The 19,308-nt window shown below is 33.3% G+C and overlaps 1 protein-coding gene across 3 annotated transcripts in view; it reads right to left on the reverse strand.

Annotated features, from left to right (window-relative positions):
• LOC123558598 (uncharacterized) overlaps positions 1-19,308 on the reverse strand; it is a 56,700-nt gene that overhangs the window by 17,562 nt on the left and 19,830 nt on the right. For 2 of the 3 annotated variants that reach the window (XR_008371099.1, XM_053544158.1), the window contains exon 8: positions 18,592-18,765. Coding sequence is in view for 2 of the 3 variants with exons in the window: in XM_053544158.1 (XP_053400133.1) it covers positions 18,592-18,765 (174 nt within the window). In the remaining variant the exon portion in view is untranslated. Of the gene's footprint in view, positions 1-13,860; positions 17,141-18,591; positions 18,766-19,308 lie in introns of those variants that run through there. The other variant, XM_053544157.1, reaches the window with a different exon arrangement.

Raw genomic sequence — 19,308 nt, forward strand, 5'->3', positions numbered from 1 at the left:
TTTAATGGAGTTTCAATGCTTTTCTAACCATTACATTTGGCTAAGGGTAACTATATAGGGTACTATAGATCTATAGAAATGGCAATTGCTGCATCATAACATTTGATATATTTGACCTTGAACTATGAAACTTTAACAGAATTTAGAGCACTATAATGTGGTTGTGCACACACAATTTCGAACGGGTTTCTTTTGTAACTTTAGAGTTATTGCCCTTTAATTTTCTAAAATTCCACACATTTGTACATAACAAATTTGGCAGAATTTCATTAAATTTTTTTCATTCTTTTCTGTGAACATTTATTATAAACATGTAAAGTTGCGCACCCACACCTGGTCACCCACTTGCCTTGGTCACATCCCCTCCCCTCAAACCCCCCCCCCCCCCCCCCCACCCACCCCCTCCTTTCATTTCTTATTTTAGATTTTTTTCAAACCTTCCATGATTATTTATCAACATGCAAGTTGTACCATTCCCCCACCTCACTCCTCCAGTCATGCCCACCACTGATCATGCATCCTCAGCCCCCCCCCCTCCCCCCTCCCCCCACTTCACCCTTTTACCTTTTTATTTTCATTTTTAATTTTCCATCAATATTTATAATCAATTTGAAATTTTGTTTCCTCTCCCGTTCCCCCGCACCCCAACCCCCTAAAAAAATAAATATATTAAGTTGTGACTGCACAAACCTTGTCCTCAGCCATGTTCAAGATATCTTACCTGTGTTCTATTAAGAACATCTGTTCTTTTAAGTTCAAATGTACATGTTAAACAGCAACACCTGGTGCCAAACCACTCAAAGACAATATTTCCTTCCAGTTAAACTTCAAGCTCACATTTCAATTAACTGCATTTAATTTTAAAAGCTAAGCTTACTACAGTAATCATATCCCATTCAAAATAAATTCTTTAGTCAGGATCAAAGTATCATACATTTATTATGTACTCTTTTATTAAACATTTGTTTTCTATTAAATTGATTTGTCTAATGAATTTATTTGCTTCTTATTAACATCCTTAACTTTTTGCCGGATATATTTTTTGGCCATTCCTCACCACAAACCCTTTCGGCGGGAGATACCAATTCATCGAATTTACTTGTTTTATTAAAAGTTATATTGAAAGAAAGTGCAAATGTTGCAGAATTCTTCTATAACTTAATAAATATTGTCAGATTATGCTTTTGATGTCATTTGAGGTGTTAAAGATTTCACACCTCTATATTTCAATAGGCGTAAATTGACTGATAACGGCTAATCGATACACTCGATAAGCTGTTTTCAAAGGAGACAATTTCGCCAATAAGCCAGCAAATTGGCTTAGATTTTTGGGTATGGCAAAACACTATTGAAAAACTCGTTCAGAAAAATGGTCCTTGTGGTGTAACAGTGTCTAAGATTCACTCTTCTAAACTACAGCAACTACAACAACTGTTCTCTATAATAACTACTATTTAATATTCCACTATATTCTACGATACTAAGCATCAGTGTCTTTCTTCATAATTCACTAACAGTTCTCTAACATATTCTCATTTATTAACAGAACTTCTATCTATTCTTCGACATAAATACTTCAACGTTAATTGCCTCGGTCCTAATCTAAAAATTTGCGTGTATCTTGCATACGCATCTAACCTAACTGAGTACTACTGAAGTTCTATCTCAAAATTAGCTGTATTTAAGGAAATCTATCCATTAGGTGACTAAACCTGAAACACGCGGCGTGGCCACATCAGTAATTGTTTTGACAAGCAGACTAAATAGAAATCATTGCATAATCATTAGTAACTGGGCAACACAATGACCATTACGTGGCCAGAGGATAAATAACCTAAGCGAGAGATGTAATCTGTCAGTTATAAGACATGACTAATTTCTAGACCGGAAAGCTAAGTGTGAAAAGGAATGCGAAATATATTCTTCAAGTACATGACTTATTCTTGACCGAAAAGCTAACTGAAAAGAATGCCTAAAATGTATTTGGTATAATGGACTCTTTAAACCATTATACCACATCCTCTTACATTTTAAAGGGATCTGGGCAAGACGTACATGTACCCCTATTGTCAAAGTGTCATTACTCATAGAAAGCAGACTTCTGTTTCCCAACATTACATTATTTCGTTATAATCTATATGTTCTCTAATTAAAAGCAGTTTTCTTATTTTTTCAAAATAGTCTCACCAACAAAATGCATATGCAGCTACATAATAAAATGTCCAAGGTGCTTGTGTTACTAATGGTATTATCAATAAATTAACGCTGCTGTGTGTAGTTTAATATTAACAATATTCTTTTCAGAAACTTCCCGTCCGATTTTAAACTAAATTTGCACAAATATTTCTTTTATTAATCGTATACTAACCTTATTCGAATTATTTGACATGGTCGAAAACGTTGGCGCCGGAGCTTAGAATAAAAACATCCCTAAACATCATCTCCTCATAAATATTGGTCCGATTATGAGACAGCAAGCTACTAAGAGTGTTCCTTATAATTACGATTTGTCTAAAAGATTTCCATACGAGGCAAGAAGTAAATACAGAAAGATTTTCAAACGCCATCTCCTCCTCAGATTTTGTTCCGATTTGAAATAATTTCATAATGTCTCTATGGAAAACTTTCGACGTCTACTCCTCTATGTAGGCCAGTTCTTTTTAAGTATTTTCAATCATTTAATATTTAGAATAAATGCAGGAGCATAATACTGGTCCCTTAGAGAAAAATGTTAAAACTAACTGTCCAGCTATACATTACTGTAATTTTGCTGAAACGCAAAGACAATTATTTTTCTCAAGCAGCTACAACAAGCCACAAGGTTCATTTTTAACTAAACATAACCAAGCTGAAGGTCACAGGTATTTTGAAATGGACAGCTTCACTGAAGATATGGTTAAGGGTACTATTATATTCTATAAATCAGTCTGAAGTTGACAAGATACCTAGCTTGCAGGAAATAGCTTCTTAAGGGATATAAAAAGACTGCAATTTATTTGGCTCCTGGACCCCTTACAAGGGCACTGCCCTTGACCTACAGGGAGCCTAAGCGCCCTCCCCCTTGACTCCCGGCAAATTGTCATCTATTTTCACAGAAGCTCATTCTCACCCTGGGGTAGAGGAAAGTCGCAGGATATCTGATATCTATAACTTCAGTACAAAAATTATTGTTCAAAGCTTTTCAAAGTATCATTACAGTACAGATTTGATAGTAATGTATTAAGGCTCGGACTTTGTCACTGTAACACAGATATTTAAATACTGAGTCTTCTTCAGCCAATGAGGTTTTAGTGTACGCTAACTTCTGTTAAATGATACAAAAACAGAGACTAAAGCACCACCTTACCTAGCCCTATGTTTCTGACACCTTAGGCTAGCATGTGCATAGAGAGCTCATTGGTTAAGGGCAACATACTACTAAAAGAGAGTATAATATTATATAATAGTGTATTCGCTTAGAGCCATATTTTTGGTACCGTGCGATTGGGAAAAAGATTAATGGCGACATATACCAATCTGTTCCGTAATGTCTGAAGTTCATTTTAAGCCATGTTGCCAGTGTGAATTCTTCGACTGGAACGAGTTATGACGTCATAAAAATGGCTGCCATCTTTAAAAAATCAAATATATCATAATCTTCAAATGAATGATAGAGTTGTTTGTTTTTTGTTGCTGAAAGTGAAGTTTGTTCTAGTTTACATCGTACATATACATAATTGTTTTGCATTATGTTATTTCAAATAAAAGAAACGTCATTCCTACAATATTAAAGATATATTATGTCCAAATTTCATATTTGAATATATGAACAATTATCGCATATCATTTATAGAATTATAAAATAACCATTTTTGTGAGTATGAAAGGTAGTGTGTAAAGTTTAAATACTACATACTAGTTAATGTGTAAGTAAACACAGTATGAATATATTACGCTACTAAAACTCTGGAAGTTTGTTTGAAACAAATGGTTGTTACTTTACGAACATTTAATTGTGATTGCTGCGTACATCGTTAGTTTATATATTTAGCCAAGGTAAAGATGTTTAATGAGGATTTTCTAGATTTAAATTAATATACTGTAATAAAATGAGCGAACTCTTTTCTTTCTAGTGACGTCTTGTCTTGCTATTTAACACAGCTGGACATAACTATAGAATGAAAGAGTATACTTATATCTAATTTATCTTTCACATTTATATGTTACTTTTTACATTTCGTTGCTGTTGTTGTGACATTCATATATCTTCGCTATACTGACTTATTCAGATTGATGTGTCGCGTCTCAAAACCCAATATACACAGCATTCAGTGAAAACTGACATGATATCATGTCTGTTGAGCATTTACAATCATTTCAGAAATGTTTATGTTGCTGTATAAAACACATCAATAAATTTGCTTATAACATTTTTTTGACAATGTTTTAACATCTGTTTGTTAATATCTTTTCTGTATTGTTTTAAATATTATTGTTTTATACCTGTAAATATGCATCAAAATGTTAATGTCTGATCACAGCATCACTAAGCTCCAGTAGCACAACTTTGCACGATATGGAAACTATGTACGGGTAGGATATATAAAACATACGGTGGTAAAATGTGCCCTGTCGCTTATGCAACAGTCTTTTCTACAATTCAAGAATGCATTTAATATGATGATCGTGATTTCCCTGACATAGACTGCCTTTACATCTTGGTAAAGAGATTGTGATAGAGCCGCGTCAGTAGGGACACGCCAAAATCAGATACGAAACGATTATTGTTGCTAAAGCAATAGAGTCAAATGTGATTGAAAATAAACAAACGCCCCTAGTATCAACTAGAAGTGTTATACTGATTCCTGTAGGAAACAAGAGCACTGCAATGCGGAACAATATACGCTCGAAGGTATGGCATGTCATCCCTAAGTGTGACCTTGACCTTGAAACTAGTCATCCGAAACATGCGTTCTGCAAGTCGTCTCTATGTGATGAACATTTGTGCCAAGTGTCTTTAAAATCCTTCAAGCAGCTCAAGAGTTACAGAGCAGACACGAAACAAGAGTCATATGACGTGTGACCTTGACCTTGAAGCGTGTCATCCAAAACATGCGCTCTGCACGTCGTCACGATGTGTCAAGTTTCTTCGAAATCCTTCAAGGGGTTCAAGAGTTACAGAGCGGACACGATATTGCTTACGGACGGACGGACACCGGCATCGTAAAATGATACGCCCCACCCCCCCTCCATCGGGGGTATAAAAGGCTTGTTTGTTTTCCGTCAAGACAGGCAATCGCAAATATTAGTTGTTGAAATAGGCCAATGCTCTTTGGACGAAAAAGTACAAACGACAATCTTACAGTCTTACAATATTTTAAATACGTCTAAATTCGGCAATAAACACAAAATATGCCAAGCTATTGTCGATGAAACGAATTCATAGCAATTCAGTGTTTGGACGGAGAGGTTATCACACAAGAGCTTTCCTCTACAGCTAAATTATTTAGGGAAAAATGATTCTCATCCCACAGGACCAGTAACAGTTACTGCTGATAATCAAGATCTTATTTTGAAGTCTATACCTATTTCATTGCCTGTTATCTACGTTGGTTGATTTTGGGTCCTTCCTTTCGCGGAAAGCAGGAATGACAATTTGAACATGTCAAGGACAGTCACGTTTCCAACTCATCACAGAATCTTGTGTTCGACCCTTACATGTACGCATACATCCACAAACCTACTGCAACTATTCGTGACATTTACAGGTTGCATCTGGTGTATTATACATTAAAGGTCAAGAAGCATAGAACTAAAACACTTCTTACACGGGTTATATATTTATGTAGACTACTCTTAACCAATTAAAATAAGATAGCAAATAATAATAATAATATACGGCAAACGTTCTCTAATTACATTGTCTATATTCCAAGAAACTTTGTGAATGGTCGCCATATGTTCTTTGCTTTGCCGTTGACAATTGTGATTTCAAGAAAAACACTTTTGATAGCAAGAATTCTGTCGTAGAACTGTTACGAAAATTCTCCAAAAATGTTAATAAATGTTGTGCCAGCCCTTGACAAAGGATAAAATTATCACAGAACTTCAAGAGTTCTCAGAATACCGGGCGATGGCAAATGTTTCATCACCAAGTCGTGATACCCATCATGAAATGTTACCTTCTCACAAACTGGGCTAAAATGACCAACATATTCTAAAATGAAACAAATTATGGACTATGGAAAGTCTATTGCTTAAAGACTCCATTACTGTTCAATAAAGTTTTGAGATCCTATGGAAACTATTAATCCTAACTTTTGAAAGGCTTCAATCGAAATAAAACATATCTATCGGGAAAGAAACGTTAGAAGAAAGGAAGGAATTCTAATTATTGCATTTGATTAATTGCGACTGTTTAAAGTCATTGTGGAGTTCAACGCGAAACGAATTGTGGGCCAGCAAATTGATACAGTGTTCATGTGTAATAGAGACATAAAGCACACATAAACAGCTGCAGTACTATAATATGATGATATTCGTATATTTTGATAGTATAGCATATACCAAACAAATATATTCAACAAGAAAATAATCTGTTGAAATAAAGTGGGTGCGGTGAGATACATTTTTATTATTTCACATTATTTAATTATTTATATACTTCAATTTTGTTTTATATTGACAACAAATATTCTAGGGTGGAAAACCAAGTCTAATAAGATGAAGTTTTGCTGTGTAACAGAAATGAATAATGAATTACGAAAAGTGATATTTTAAAATTTGGCCGCCATTTTGATGACGTCATAGATCGGTCCAGTCGCAGAACTCGGACTGGCGACATGTCTTTTTGTGACATTCAGACATGGTCTAACAGTTTGGTATATGTCGCCATTAATCTCTTTTCCGATCGCACGGGATCCCCGTTCTGAATACACTAGCATTCTGTAAATATGCAGTAGAAAAATATGCTGTGCAATTAGAATTTTTATATTATCTCAAAACCTTTTATTAAGTTCCGTAAATAAAATCTGGGATTGACTACAGTAAGAATGTTATAACCTGCAGCCTGTTTGAGTTATGCAGAATTTACCTATGTTCCTTTCTAAGGTCTTTTTCCTACGAAAATAAAATCTGCTTTTTTCCCTCCTCCTACGGCTATGTGTCATTCTGGTAATTCGTAACCAAAAAATCAAAAAAAGGCTTAGTATAAAAGATGTGGTAACTGACATAAGTCCTTTGGTTACCAATATTACCTACAATGTGCGGTTACTGACATGAGACCTGATTATGGTTACTGACGCAACACCTATTGGTTATTAATAAGGAAAACCTAAGGTTTTTCTATCTACAGCGTAGTTAATGTATACATGTCAAGGTAAAAACAAGGATGAATATATAATATCCAAACGGGAAAGTCACGTTCTAAAAACGCATATATATATATATATAGGCAGAATTTATGCAAGTCTGAGTTATGGCAAAGTATTACGAATATACAGATATGAAAATACTGTCAAGTTATATAACGTGTATCTAGAAAAATTACGTTAGCAAAAGTATCATTATGAAGTAAATACAGATATGAAAGTATTATACCTGTCATGTTATATAATATGTTTCTAGAAACATTGCATTTGCAAAAGGAATCATTATGAAGTATATATAGATGTGAAAATACTGTATGACGCTTGACATATAACGCTGAATTAGTAAAAGTATCAGATGAGCATAAAAGTGTGTGTGAAAGGAAAGGGATTGTGCACTGTATTTTCTTGTCCAATAGTCTGGAATTTTTACTGATTATTGTTTTTAAAGTATAAAATGATTCCTCTGCCTGAATAAAACAACATGTTCAAAACAGTGACAGATAATTAATTAGGCTGTTTATTATTTTCCAGTTTGTCTCAAATATGTTAGGACAATTCTTTATTAATATTGACATCATGTTGTAGATAATATTTCATATTATTCGCTGATAATAATCTACCAAGATTTTTGCTTGAGAATATGAAATTTTTAATATATAGAGATGTTAGAGATGTTAAGTATTCAGGGGTACTTTATGCTCCGAACAAAAAGCTTATTTTGTCTAATTATTAAAGAAATATTTTTACTCTCCATCTGCCTCTTAAGACCTTTAAGGAATGAACTTGTGTGTCTACATTTTCAAAACAAATGTCCTATTGTTTCTGATTCACTCTTGCAAAAGTCACATAGATCATTATCTTTCAAGATTAATATTCTTAAAAAATACTTACTGGCAAAATACGATGTAGAAGTCTATATTGAAGCCATTGTAAATTGCTATCCCTTGTTACTTTAAATGGCATACTATAAAATATTCCCATACTTCAAATTCAAAGTGAAATTGTGAATAATCTCCTTGTATTAATCAGACATGTTAGGCTAGACAGCAAGATCTATAGTACTTCAGAACCAAAGAAACATTTGACCTAATATTTGCAAAAATAGAATGCCAGCCTTGGGAGTAGATATGAACTTTATTATATTTACATCTATGTTCATTTATTTTGCAAAATTTTATCTTATATCTCCACTCAGTATGTTAGATACGCGTTGGCTCGTTTTGAAGCATAGGTTTTCTTTTCTTTATAATTTAACATTTACCAATGTTTGGGTTCAACTGAATGATTCACTTATTGATTAGACTGTATAGTGTGTATACAGAAACATAACGTATACATTTTTTCTTATCTTTTCCTCATTTGAGGTTCATATGTGAGACAGGTTCTCCTTGTTGTTTTCAGTTTCGCTTTTGTATTTTCGTTTTGAAAACTTATGCGACAGGATTTTATGTAATAAAATATTTGACAATTTAGAGATCTGTTCATTTTAGAGTGAATCTCAGTTGCCCATGAAATTAATTATTGATTACTTTGTTTTGTTTCTTTTATTTATGATAGGTATACATTATACGATAACTTGTGTCATTTCTATTTTATATACTCGACAACTCCACACTTCGCTTTTGTTGTATTTCTGACAAGTACTGAACATGGGCAAACTATAATTCTAACGCTTTTAAGATTTTCTTTTGTATAAGAAGGATTTTACCGTGTATTGTCTTGTCGATTAAAACATGTTTCGCAAAATGACATACTTTTGGCTGTTCCGCTTTACTCTGTCCATTTACGCCTAAAATGGATTCCAGATTAGTATCCCTTCCTGGTGTAATTCGAACGTGTTAGAATGGAAATAGATTTTAGTTTTGCGTGCTTTGATGGCAAATAAACCACGTTTTTTCGTTTAGATGCGTCGTAATTAATCACTCAGACCTTCGTGATTAGATTACTACGCATCTGAACTCAAAACCGTATTTGCCAACAAAGCACGCAAAATCCCAATTTAAATATCAGTTAAATTGAATAAAACATAATAAAAGTTTTCCCAAGTTTTGGGAAGATTCATCAAGTTGTTGGTGAGAAGATATCATTTAAACTATTCGCATTAATATTTAGTTCTGGTAGCCTCTAAAAGGGGTCATGCGTAACCGCTTGAAGACCAAATTTGGTGTTTTGGATTTAACGCCGTTTTTCAACAGTATTTCAGTTATGTAACGGCAGGCAGGTAACTTAAACCAGCGTTCCTGGTTTCTGTATCAGTACAAACCTGTTCTCCGCAAATAACTGCAAACTTCCAAACATTAATCAGAGGTAGAGGACTAATGATTTCAGACACAACGTCTTATCAAACCGTCACGGAGAATATACGCCTCGCCCGGGGATCAAGCACATAACCCTGTGATCCGTAGATTTCCGCTCAAAACAAGCTAATCGGGCTCAAATTTGGTGTAATTCAAACCAGTAGTTTCAGAAAAGATAAAACAAAAATGTTAATGCTGCAGGACAGTCCATCCACCTTACCAATGCTTTGGTATTTCTGATCACCTGATCACTGTGTTTGAATTTAACAACAGCATACTTGCAGTGGAAAATGAAACTAGTTTCTTTAGTTTGCAGTGCAAAAACTGAAATGGAAATGGCGGTGGGGGTGGGGGGGGGGTCATTTCCTGTAAATATGCATCAACAGATGTTCATACACATTATGCGTCGACTGATTACATTATTACAATTGAGCAGCCAGTATCCTGGTTTGCCAATTTTGCTTCACGTTATGAAAAATACGTCTTTGCGAAGGCGCAAATTTTTTGCGTGTTAGAAATCTTGCGCATATGAACAGGGCGATATATGAGTATGTGTCTAATACCTGTGACATTCAGTAGTTGCGTCGTATTATGTAGTCAGTTATTAACATGAAGAATAGTAACATGTATGGTATCTTTCATTTAAGCACTTCCTGGATGTCTTAAATTTGACTCGCAGCTTGTTGCATTGTATAAAGTGGCGAACATGTAAAGTAACCTTCAGATCTGGGGATTTGTAAAAGTTTTGTTTGAAAACATCTTAACTTTGTCTAAAATAAGTAAAAAAAATATGTCTGTATTGATAGAAGCTTTGTACCATATAAGGAAGCTCAGTTAAATTCCTGTGTGTGCAAGTTTTGATTATGCTGTTAAGCTCTAAGTCTTTCTTTTATCAGAAAGGCTTACTAAAGCTGTTTGGACATATTTGCACTTATGATCTACTTGTCTGGGAATGTTAGCTTTTTATCATACAGATAAAATTTTGTCTGCGCTTTACCTATGTCAGCACTAAATTTAGAATTGCAAATAAAGCAGCGCGTTGTGATTAGATCTCAATCTGCTTTGAATTTGAATATATAATTTTCTTGAAATCTTTAGTATAAATGCTTCAAACAAAGTCTGCTATTAATTTGCTTGGTTGCGCTCTATGCTTCCAAAGGATCTTCCTCCATTATTAATGCTTGATTAACTACCACAGCATTTGTCTTTGAAGGAACGTATCTGCAGATGAGCGTCTAAATTTAATTTTTAAACGAGTAGATATTTTAATGTGAATGATATAGATTCCAACAGCGTAAATAAGACTTTTGAGAGTTATCTACTTATATGTAATATTTCTATATAATTATTGACTAAATCTAAAACCTTCCTGAAACGTACGGAGTCACTTTCGAATTTTGTATTAAATATCTATATCAGGAAAGCATGTTTTATATTTCAAAACAATTGGTATAAATCTGGATGCGTGCAGTGCCCAGTCGTTGGTGGCAGTGTTATATATTCTGTTCCTTGTGGATTCTAGAGTCCCTGTTCCGTTTTTTTTATGTTTGATACGACCATTTGTTATATATTTAATTAATACCCTTATTCTTCACTTCATATGAACCCTTCTTTTCCAAGACTATGCGTTCGTTTTATGCTACACCTGTTTTCCCTCACTGTTTTTAACAAATGACTTTTAACAAACACAACAAAAGGGTTACATAAACAAAAAGTTGTTTAACTTAAAGTATCTAGATAGGAGTTGTACTGTTGCCCCATCATGTTTTTCATAATCATTCAAAACTATGTCTTTTAAACTTTAAATCTATATAAGGCGTGCAAACTGTTTCCTATACCAAACAAATGTATATTTAAATCAGGGGTATTTATTGTGCTACCAAATAAAGTTTAATGTAACTTTGATAAAACAGTATTAATATAATTTTGTTATATAGATAAAATGAACGTTTTGATGAAATATACTTCGTTACTTGTGAAAGCATTTCATTGAACCTTATATATTTAATACCAAAATATGTATCACAGTATCCTCTCTTGAATATAATTATAGAAGAAATAATACAGAATAAAAGTTAAAACTACGCCGCCTCATGACCACATGATTGCAGAAAATGGCTGTTATGTGTGAACCTAACAAATGTGAAAACTTGTCAGTTTTATCTAATCATAAACGTTTGATCCTCATTACATGCTGTAATAAACAACTTCTCTCAGATTATATAAAGGGCATTTTAATATTGCATGAGATTTCTGTTTCTTTACTCTAGGTCTAATTGTTCAGATTGGCCCGTTTCATTTCTTAAGGAGCTGTATTACATCTAAACTTAGCATAATCACTACGATTTCCTCTCGGTATAGCTATTAAAACGCACGGCACAGTAATGTATTATCATTTCAACGTAATATTTGTCCGTTATTCGTTCCCTCCTTGGCTATTTGTAGAAGCAATAGTTGTATGATTGCAATGTTGCCGTTTACGCAATTCAGACTCCAGTAATATGTTTGCGGTTTATCTTTCACAAGGTCATTATCAACATTTACTCACAGTCTTTATACATATTTTCAGTATTCCTCCACAGCTAAAAGCTCATTTTTTTCATATTGCATTTAAGACATGAAAATACCATTCAAAAATCTTTGTTTGTTCTTGCAATTTTAATTGTATTCAATCTGTACCATTTGACTTGTATCTGAAATGTGTAAGGGCTCTAAAATCGACAACCTCAACCCTCGTAAGTGACAAAGATATCAGTTGGAGATCTTACATTTGCTACTATAATTTTATTTGTTAGACTTGTCAAAAACTGTCCGTTCACATAGTACCTGAGCTTTGACAACACCCTTTAAACTTCATTGACTCTGGTAAGTGAAGTTGTGGTGCCCTTTTTCGTGCCCGAGATCCTTCTTGACCTTGCTGCCGCTGTGTCAATTTTAAAGGCCATAACTGTTGCCTCTAAAGTGTTCAGACTTTCGCAGGTGACAATTGTGATTTACTCAGAGGTCATAACTGTTATGTTATAATCTGGACAATTTGCAAACTTGACCGGGATTTTCTAGCTTTACACGTTCTTTGTAAGATAACGAAGATTGCTCACTAACTACATGTATGACTGCTACTTTGATAATAATGTTAAATAATACAATTTTAACTAATTAAATAGTCATGACTCCAGCAATATTTCCAATCATCAAATGTTTTTAGATCTTGCAGCCATACACATATGGTTTAAGTTTCATGTAACATGTGGCTTCTAATGTGTTAAATGGGTGATTCCTGACAAACCGACTGATTCAAAGGACAAAACACTGGTACTACTAATTTTGAGCATGTTCGAACATTGCCGAGATCTTATGTGAATATATATTCTTTGCAGATTTCATAATTATTGCTGACGAAATGATACTGAACATGGCTGCTTCTACTTGATCTCTGTCCGTGTTCTTATGGGTTAGATATAATAACTTTTCGGACAAAGGGTGCTATTTCGTGCTCAGGTGAGCTGAAAATTATAAAACTGAAGTGAGCTTTCTTATAAATTTTATTAAAATATAATCAATAGTGAGAACAAGGATTACAATGTCTCCTATTATAATGTCTCCTGGATAAATTAACTTCAGTTATTGTGATATCATCATATACATTTACTTGCTACGTAAATGCAATATGACAAGAGTACAGCAATGTAATATAACAAATCACTTGTAATGCAATATAAAGGACAGTCACAAATCAACATAGTACAGCAATGCAATATAGTATAAATCACTAATTATCATATTACTGTAATGCAATATGAAGGACAGTCCCAAACCAAAATTGTACAGCAATGCAATATAGCAAAAATCACTAAATTACTTATTATTGAAATGCAATATAAAGGACAGTCACAAACCAGCATAGTACAGTAATGTAATTTATTATACCTCACTTGATGATAAAATCCCATTTCCTTACACGAGAAAGAGATATTTTGACTATCAAAAACATTCTCAACCTTTTTGACACGTGACCAAGCGAAAGTGACTGTCAGGTCATGTGACCGCGCTGATATTTTGAATGTCATATCAGGGCAAATAACTGATTCAATTTTTTAGCCAAATCATGAAATGATTGTCTCCCTTGTACACATATAGTAGTGACGTCACTATTCAATGTGTACATAGGCGATTCAGACGGAAGATGAAACTGTTGAATTAAATAAATTAAAAACATGTACTTAATTTTGTTCGGTATAATAAAATAAATATCATATGGTACCGTGTGTGACATTGATATTGTCAACCCTCGAAACAGAATGTCACCACTCGGCTTTCGCCTCGGTTCTGCCTTCGGGTTCACAATAACAATGTCACACACGCTGACATATGATATTTATATAATGGCAAACAGTCACATAACACGATTATATCAATGCAATATTTCAAACAGTTACAAATAAAAATTGTACAGCCATCCAGTATATCAAACAGCCACAATATAAAGGAAAGTTACAAACCAACAGAGTACAGGAATACAATATGAAGGACAGTCCCAAACCAAAATAATACAGCAATGCAATATAGCAAAATTGACTAACTAACATATTACTGTAATGCTATATGAAGGACAGGCACAAACAAACACAGTACAGCAATGCAATAAAGTAAAATTCACTGATTAACATGTTACTTTAATGCAATATAACCAGCATAGTACAGTAATGTAATGTAATATGGCAAACAGTCACACGACAGAATTATATCAGTGCAATATGCAAACAGTTACAAATAAAACACAATACAGCCATCTAATATACTAGTATCAAACAGTGACAAATCAAATTATTACAACAGTTTAACATATCAAACATTCACAAATTAACACGTTTTACTGCAATGCAGAATGGCAATGAGTCAAAAAAGATAGTACATCAATACAAACAGTCACAAATAAACATATTACAGTAATGCAATATGGGACACAGTCACAATATTACCAATAGATATAAATGAACATTTTACAGCAGTTTTGTATGGCAAGAAGTCACAAATGCAAAACAAATACAGAAATACAATATGCAAAACAGTTCCAAATCAACATTTTACAACAATGCAATACTGCAAACAGCCACAAAGTAACATTTTACAGTAATGTAAAATGGCAAAAAGTCACAAATGCAAAAACATACAGAAAATACAATATGTCAAACAGTTACAATTTAACATAGCAAACCGTCACAAATCAACAAATTACAGCATTACAAAGAGGTACAAATTAACATTTCGCAGAAATTGAATATGGCAAACAGTCACCAGTAAGCGTTTAAAAGCAATACAATATTGCAATTAGTCACAATTTAACATAGTATAGAAATGCAATACAGCAAAGGCTTACAAGTCCACATCTTATAATTCAATACTTATTACATAAGCCCATAATACAACATTACTGTTATTTGGGATCTATTAGCAGGTCATTGCGAAAACACGTTTCTAGTGACATATTTACTGCACATGTTTTAAATCAAGTACATGTACATGCAGATAAAGCAATACCAATCTCTTGGAAAAATATCTAGAGTTAGCATTCCTACTGATGTAACTGCGGCGCCGTTAAAATAACACTACTCCTGAGAAAAAGACTTAATTAAAGATATAAACGGCACTTTCACAAAACATAAGTTTGTAAGATGACTTTTTTTTGCAATCTGAAGGACTGAAACGTAAATAATTTCCGGGAATCGTTCTTTTAGTATCGTAATTTAGTACCATCTATTATTCATATTATCAGGTTAGAGAAAAGATAATTTTAGGTATTCCTTTGTCATGTTTAGAGTAAATTGCAGGGAAATGAATGCCTTTTTACATTTAGTACGCTTTAAACACAAAGCAGACCTTTTTTCTTTGACTAAAGAGTTTAATAAAGTTTATTTTATTGAATGTTAGTTACAAAAAAAAGTGATAATAAAGACAGTTGAGTATTCCGTTTGCATGCTTGGTTGTCAGTAAAATATATCTTGCTTTAACCATCGGTAATATATCAAGGAAAAAGTATACATCACTTAACACTTAAACGTTAAAAGTCACACATGAAATATATGTTAACAATAACGATAAGCTTTTTATAAGACAACATTTTGTGTTTGAAGTTTGATTTTAACAAGTGAAATAGTATAATATAAACAAACAAATTGTACCTCAGATTAATCAAATCATATTTCTCTCTTAGAAACAAGAATACAAAAACAATGCATTCAAGAAAAGATATGTCGAACTCGTGCTTAAACAAACGAATATCCTCTACTATAAATACGAGGGGTGTTCAAAAAATACGCGGAAATGTGCTCTCATTTCTTCATGTTTTATCAAAAATGAATGAAACTGCTATATAATGTAGATTAGGGAATACTGAGTTGATATGACAAAATTTTGTTTTCTTTGGATAAATAATAAGTAAATACTAGTCCCCATTGTGACGTCATCCGGCCCAATTTTGTCTCCTTTTCTATACTACGTGCGCTAAAACATTACTCCCCACTGGCGTATTTTCAAGCTACCTTTTCTTTAATTGGGTAAATATAAATATGAAGTGTAAGCGCTACGCCAATAACGTCAAACTATCAATGTGACATCATTAAAATGTTTGGCAGGCATATTGTGTTGGTCATCACTTGAAAGTCATTTTTGAACGGAGTCATGAGATAACACTTTGTGTTTTCAATCGAAAATCAAAGAAACAGACAAATGCTATACTGCTAAAGGTTTAATGGATAAGGCCATGAAGAAAACAAAATTCTATTATAAAAGCGGGACGTTTATAATTGGTCAGGAGAATATCGCTGACGACTCGTGGTAAAGACATGAAAAATAATGTTCAGTTACGTTTTATCAATTAAATAGCTCCTTGATACGACATAACAGTTCAGTGTCCCATTTCATCAATACGATGGGAATTTCATATGGACAATATTTACTTATGGTAGGAAGGTGTAGAAAATGCTTTTAATTGCAATAAACTTGGAACCAAAGGTAATCACGAGTTATATTGATTAATTGTTTGTGATATGACAGCGTCTTGATGACGTTGGGCTGCTTTTTAGGAAATGACATTGCCTAGGAGACGATAAATAAATATTATGCATGTTCTTATATCTGTAATTTAAATATTCGCATTTATTATGTTCATATCCGTCATATTTTCAAATTTCAGCAAAATAGGACCAGAAATAAAGAAATGAGAGCACATTTCCTCGTATTTATTGTACACCCCTCGTAGCTTTTCTTTATATACTCCTATACATCTAAATAGCTAGTACACTTCTTTAATATGAAGTAATAATACATGTGTACATCTGAATATTCAGAGCTGACACAACATCTGTTGTTTGTTGAACGTTTTTAATTCCTCGTTCATTTGTTTAAATGTTGCCAACCAGTCTTTGGCTTTGGAATGGTTTGAAGTTTTGAAAACAACCACGTCTTCTATTGTTTTCACTAGTATATAAATCATTCCTGAAAGAGTAACATCAGTATAAATAGAACCTTCCGTGGAAATTGTGAATAATAAATAACGTTTTAGACAAAGTAATTGTCAGCAATTCGATTAATAAAGAAATATTACGTTTTGCTAATATTTTCTGCTTCGATATGATATAAATTTTTCTTTACGTATCTTTAATTCTGTGTCGGCTAACAAGACTCGGTGTTGTTTTTATTGCTGGTCGTTTTAGATGAATGCTACTTGATAATATTCACTTGGAGTGTAGAAATCTTTCAGGCGAAGAAGCTATCCAAGATATGATACAAATGTTTCTTTACGCATCTTTAATGCTATGTCGGCTTACAAGACAAAGTGTTGTTATTATTGCTGGTCGTTTTAGATGATAAAATTCAATTTAAGCTGGTGCTAAAGGGGTGAGGGATGTTGCACATTTTAATACCTCTTATAAGCATTTCAGCCGAGTCTGATATTAGTTCTAGGCTTCCAAAAGACTTTTATTAGATTTGATTATCTTTAGTAGCAGTTTGAATAATTGTAAATTCTGTTGAAGGTATATTACTGCTTATTTTTCCAACAAATTACATTTTCTTAATATCAGACGTTAATAGATATCTTACAGCGCACCGCTGTATAGCAAGATCACAGTAAGTCTGGAATTCGTTAACAGTACAGAGGTTGCTACTACGTAGAGGCTAACATTTTCGGAAATGTTTCTACTTGGAACCGCAGAGGTGTCATTAACAAAGGTTAGATTATTTTTACAGGGGGAACACCTTCAGAATTTAGTCAAATATTTCCAAGATTAGATAATTGTTTCTTTTCTTAGTATTTGTGAATAAAATGGAAACCAAGCTATTTCAGTGAACTCTACGCATTAAGTATGCATAATAGACAAAAACGCGTTAGTCACGCAGTAAAGATTTCATAGCAAAAATTCATCTGTCATACTCGTAAATATCGACCCCGTTATAAAACTGATTCATGCGTCTTATTACTCATACGTTTTGAAAAAATTGAGAATTTGACATTTATGAGGAGGTCAGTCAATTTCAAGATTTTATGTTGAGTCACACGGACACAATTTAGACCATTTTGCAACTTCTGCAGCTTTTTGATGGTAAAGGAAGTCCCGTGGTGCCCCTCTGTATTGTTTCAAGCATGGGTGAGAAGCTTGGTAGAACCACCGACCTTCTATGAGTCAGCTGGATGACTTCTTTTACTCCCCAAGCGAGGTTTTGAAACCATATCGGTAAAGGGCAAGTGATTCGAAGTCAGTGATCTTAACCATTCGGCACCGAAGACTCCCTTTTAAAAAGTTAGATATTGTGTGTAAGCTACATTGTACATGCCATTTGTAATCTTCAAAATAAATTAGAACTAATCATGGAAATTTCCTATTAGAATTGTGTTTAAATTAACATTCCTGGTCCCTGGCAAAAGAAAATGTTTAGATAAATCATACCATTTAATCTTTTGATTTCAACTTCAGAAATATTGTAGCTATACAGAGTCTTTTCCTTCTTCCCTCGTCCCCAAATCAGCTTCAATTCCCCATTGTTTCCGCTGGATACATGTTTCACTAGCTTCAACTTCACCGAATGCTCCCATCCTTGTTTCGTTTGTTTCGTGAATATATCTGTTAATTTTTAAAACATATGAATTTAACACATTTTCCACGTACAAAATATATAGATAAATATCTCAATTTTTCAAAACTCGTAAAATAATACAAAGACCGGTCTTTAATATATTATCAAAAATAAAATTTTACCTGTGGTCCCATATTCATACAGCATTTTAGAAACAGAGCATCACTAAGGTTATAATTTAGGACTTTCTTACCAATTTTCTATTTCATTTTAAAAACATTCTTATGGATTATTTAACTTATTGTCACAGATCTAAATCAATCGATCACCCACGTACTATTTTAATAGAAGATGTTTTAAAACTATAGAAATAGATTTGTGAAATATGTAAAATGCCTTATGATTTAACAACATGCGACCATTTTCAATAAAAAGGGTAAATGAAATAAATAGTTTTTACATTTGTCCATTTTCCAAATATGAAATTAAATGAACAGTTCATCCCGTTGTAGAGAGCCTAGTTTAATAACATTTCGAACTTTCAGCTAAGGGTTCGTTGTTATAAAACAAATACCTGTCTTGCAGTGCAA

This window comes from Mercenaria mercenaria, chromosome 5 (genome assembly GCF_021730395.1).
Source record: "Mercenaria mercenaria strain notata chromosome 5, MADL_Memer_1, whole genome shotgun sequence".
Classification (NCBI taxonomy): Eukaryota; Metazoa; Mollusca; class Bivalvia; order Venerida; family Veneridae; genus Mercenaria; species Mercenaria mercenaria.